This window comes from Apis dorsata, unplaced genomic scaffold (genome assembly GCF_000469605.1).
Source record: "Apis dorsata unplaced genomic scaffold, Apis dorsata 1.3 scaffold_326, whole genome shotgun sequence".
Taxonomy (NCBI): Eukaryota; Metazoa; Arthropoda; class Insecta; order Hymenoptera; family Apidae; genus Apis; species Apis dorsata.
This window is the reverse complement of record NW_006263594.1, coordinates 661,816-664,756: the sequence shown is the minus strand read 5'-3', so window position 1 is coordinate 664,756 and position 2,941 is coordinate 661,816. Positions and strand designations below refer to the sequence as shown.

The 2,941-nt window shown below is 41.2% G+C and overlaps 2 protein-coding genes across 3 annotated transcripts in view; one reads left to right on the top strand and one right to left on the bottom strand.

Annotated features, from left to right (window-relative positions):
* Nucleotides 1-2,941, bottom strand: part of LOC102675172 (probable beta-hexosaminidase fdl) — a 33,526-nt gene that overhangs the window by 13,941 nt on the left and 16,644 nt on the right. The gene's annotated exons all lie outside the window — the stretch shown is intronic.
* Nucleotides 67-2,941, top strand: part of LOC102674972 — a 10,404-nt gene continuing 7,529 nt past the window's right edge. Inside the window, exon 1 of the mRNA XM_006617792.2 lies at nucleotides 67-299. Coding sequence (XP_006617855.1) covers nucleotides 247-299 — 53 coding nt within the window. The 5' untranslated portion in view covers nucleotides 67-246. The remainder of the gene's footprint in view (nucleotides 300-2,941) is intronic.

Genomic DNA, 2,941 nt, shown 5'->3' with positions numbered 1-2,941 from the left:
CGTCGCGGCGTCACCACGGCTGGTAGCCAGGCAACGCGCATAATACGACCACCGTGAATAGTTTGAAACGAAACGGTCGCGAGAGCGGATCGACTCCTTCCACGATCTTTCTCTTTCCCTCTCTCCCTCTCTCTCTTTCTCCGTCCTTCTTTCTTTCCTCTCCTCCTCCCCTCCGCTCCGATCCGTCGTCGCCGTCGTCGCCGTCACCGTCGTCGTCGTCGTCGTCGTCGTCGGCGAGCGCGCTCGATGGAGAACGGAAGTGGCACGCGACGACACCGAAGGAGACCGAGGGAACGCTTGTACGTACACGTTGTGCACGTTTTCATGCCGCGTTTCCATATCTATCTCGTGGCGGTAGTTTATTCGAATAAAGGCGTTCATTTCTTTTCTTTTCTCGTTCTTTTTTGTTGTTGTTGTTTTTTCGCGAGAAAAGAATGGAGAAGTTTTTTATTTTTTGAAGATAATTTTTTTTATGGTGGTGACGATGGATTGGGTTGTATTCCTATGAGAAGTTTGAGCGAGTGTTTCTCTTCTTTTAATTTTCGATCGTGATTTGAGAAATTCGATCGCGAAAAGACGAACGATAAGCGAGTCAAAAGTTGTTGTTGTTGTTATTAAAAAAAGTTATATATCGTTTTCGTCGTATCGTATCTCTCGTGGAAAAATTTAAAAATAAATACGTCGTTTTGCGTTCCATCTATCCCGATATATCGTTCGATAATAATCGAGGAATAAACAGGGGCGGGGAAAGAAGAAATATACATCATCACGGTTTGATGAAGTCAATTACTCCTTTGAATACTTCATCTTTTTTAATTGTCGGAATAGTGAGTTTGATACGATACGATCACGCGTGTGCGTGTGCGTGTATGTGTGTGTATATGTGTGTTCAGTTTCAATTTATCGAGTAAGATGAGTTATGTAAAGTCATTTGAATGACGAAGGTTACCTTTAAATTATTCTTTAGTCTGATGTATTTTTAACAACGGTAACAGTAGTCGAAAAGGAAAAGGACAAGGCTCGAACTTTCTACAAAGTTTCGATTTCTAAAAAAACGAATGGAACGGTAGAAATAATTGGCCCACGTCCAAATATATGTACCACGTTCAGATACGACGATAATTATATACGCGACTCGATTCGATTTAATCGGTAAGATAGCACTTGCTATAACACGGCGCGTTATAATGCGCGTTAAAATGCGAGAGTTCGAATCGATGGTGTAATAACCCGCCTTTGCTTGTACACGCTGGTTTTGTTTTCGCGTAGCGTCGTAAATAAATACACGGTATCGCATTTTCTTTCGATGTTATAAAAGGAGAAAGGTCGGCAGGCGCCGTTTCATGCACCGAGCCGAGCTAAAAGTTTCGTCGATCGAGTGAGTAGGCTCGCCACACAAAATCGATCGTGTATACTCGTGAAGGACGAAACAAATGGCGCAAGAATTCTATAAAGAAGCTCTGTTCGCTCGAATATCATTTATCTTGCATTTATCGCGGTTAATTTCTCACGATAATTTAATACAAATAAAAAAAAAAAAAGAATAAATAATTACAAATTTTCGATACAGTGTCGATATTTGATGAGAATGAATAGATCGATTCGAAAATCTTGCAAGATAAACACACGAGACAGTATATTTGTTGTTGCGTGGCTATTTTAATACCATGTCAAGGAGTTAATTACGTACGCTCAAGATCAATCTTCGTTCCTCATTGGAACGGTATGAAACTGGGACGTATTGTAATTCCCACGTGAAATTCCTTGAAGCGTTTAATCGAAGCCTTCCATTCATTCCTCTTCCCTCCATGCTAATTTCTTTCGTCACGAACGCGTATTATTATTATTATTATTCTCCTCGAGCTTATTTTAGGTCGTTAACTTTCATCGAGTTCTTTCGTTCCTTTGTATCGTACGAATCCAACAAATTCGTTCGAACCAATCCAAAAATTCGCGAATCGAAAAGAGATTTTTAAGAATCTTTTCTTCCTTAATTAGGTTATCTTTAATCTCGTTCGATCAATTCGTCGAGTAATAAAATTATTTATTACGCATCAAAGTAATTAAATATAATTGCACAATGTGAATATATGTAAAGTAGACGAATGTTGTTGCATGCAAATTTACCATATCGCGATATAAGTTAAAAAGACGAGGACGAGTTCGTTGCGTAAAAAACTAGCGTCCAATTCCTTTTCTTTCGTTTTTCGTCGTTGAATTCACGCGAAATCGACGCATGCGCACTCTCGCTTCGGTTCGTCAAACCGTCTTTCCATCTAGCACACTCTTTTTCTTCTATACGAAAAAACCAAACAAAGCGTAACCTCGCTTGATCTTCCGACAAATTTTCGAAAGAGATTAATTATCGAAACTTCTTATTTATATTCGTTTAATTTCTACTTTTTTTTTCTTTTCGTTCAAAAAAATTATTCTTCATTCGGCTAATTTTTCTCGTTCGGTTTCAAACAAATGGAAAATATTTTAAACCGAGAAGATATCCGTTACGTGTGTTTGCGCTACCGCTGTGCGTATATCGCTGCCAAATATCGCGATGGAACGCGGACCAACAGGTTGGGGGGAAAGGGAAGGGGAAAGGGGGTGAAAGGGCAAAAAAGAAAGGGATTAAAATTGCGCAGGTAGTGAGTCCGCGGTATGCGAGGAAAAAAGGAGGATTTCGATGGGAGGAATGGATCGAGGGCCGAGTAATTCGATGCAAATGGAAAAGGGGGACGCATCGAGGACACGGGTTCCACCAACCTCGAACACGCCGCGAACGAAAACGACTCGTATAGACTCGCACGGGCGAGAAGGCGAGGGGTGGCTTTTAGCTGGAATTCTCGCAAAGGGCGTGATCGATAAACCGCGACACCATTTCACAAAGGCCTCCGTGTGCCTTTTCTCCTCCTCTCCCTCCCCTCTTGTCTCTATTCCAAGCAGAACG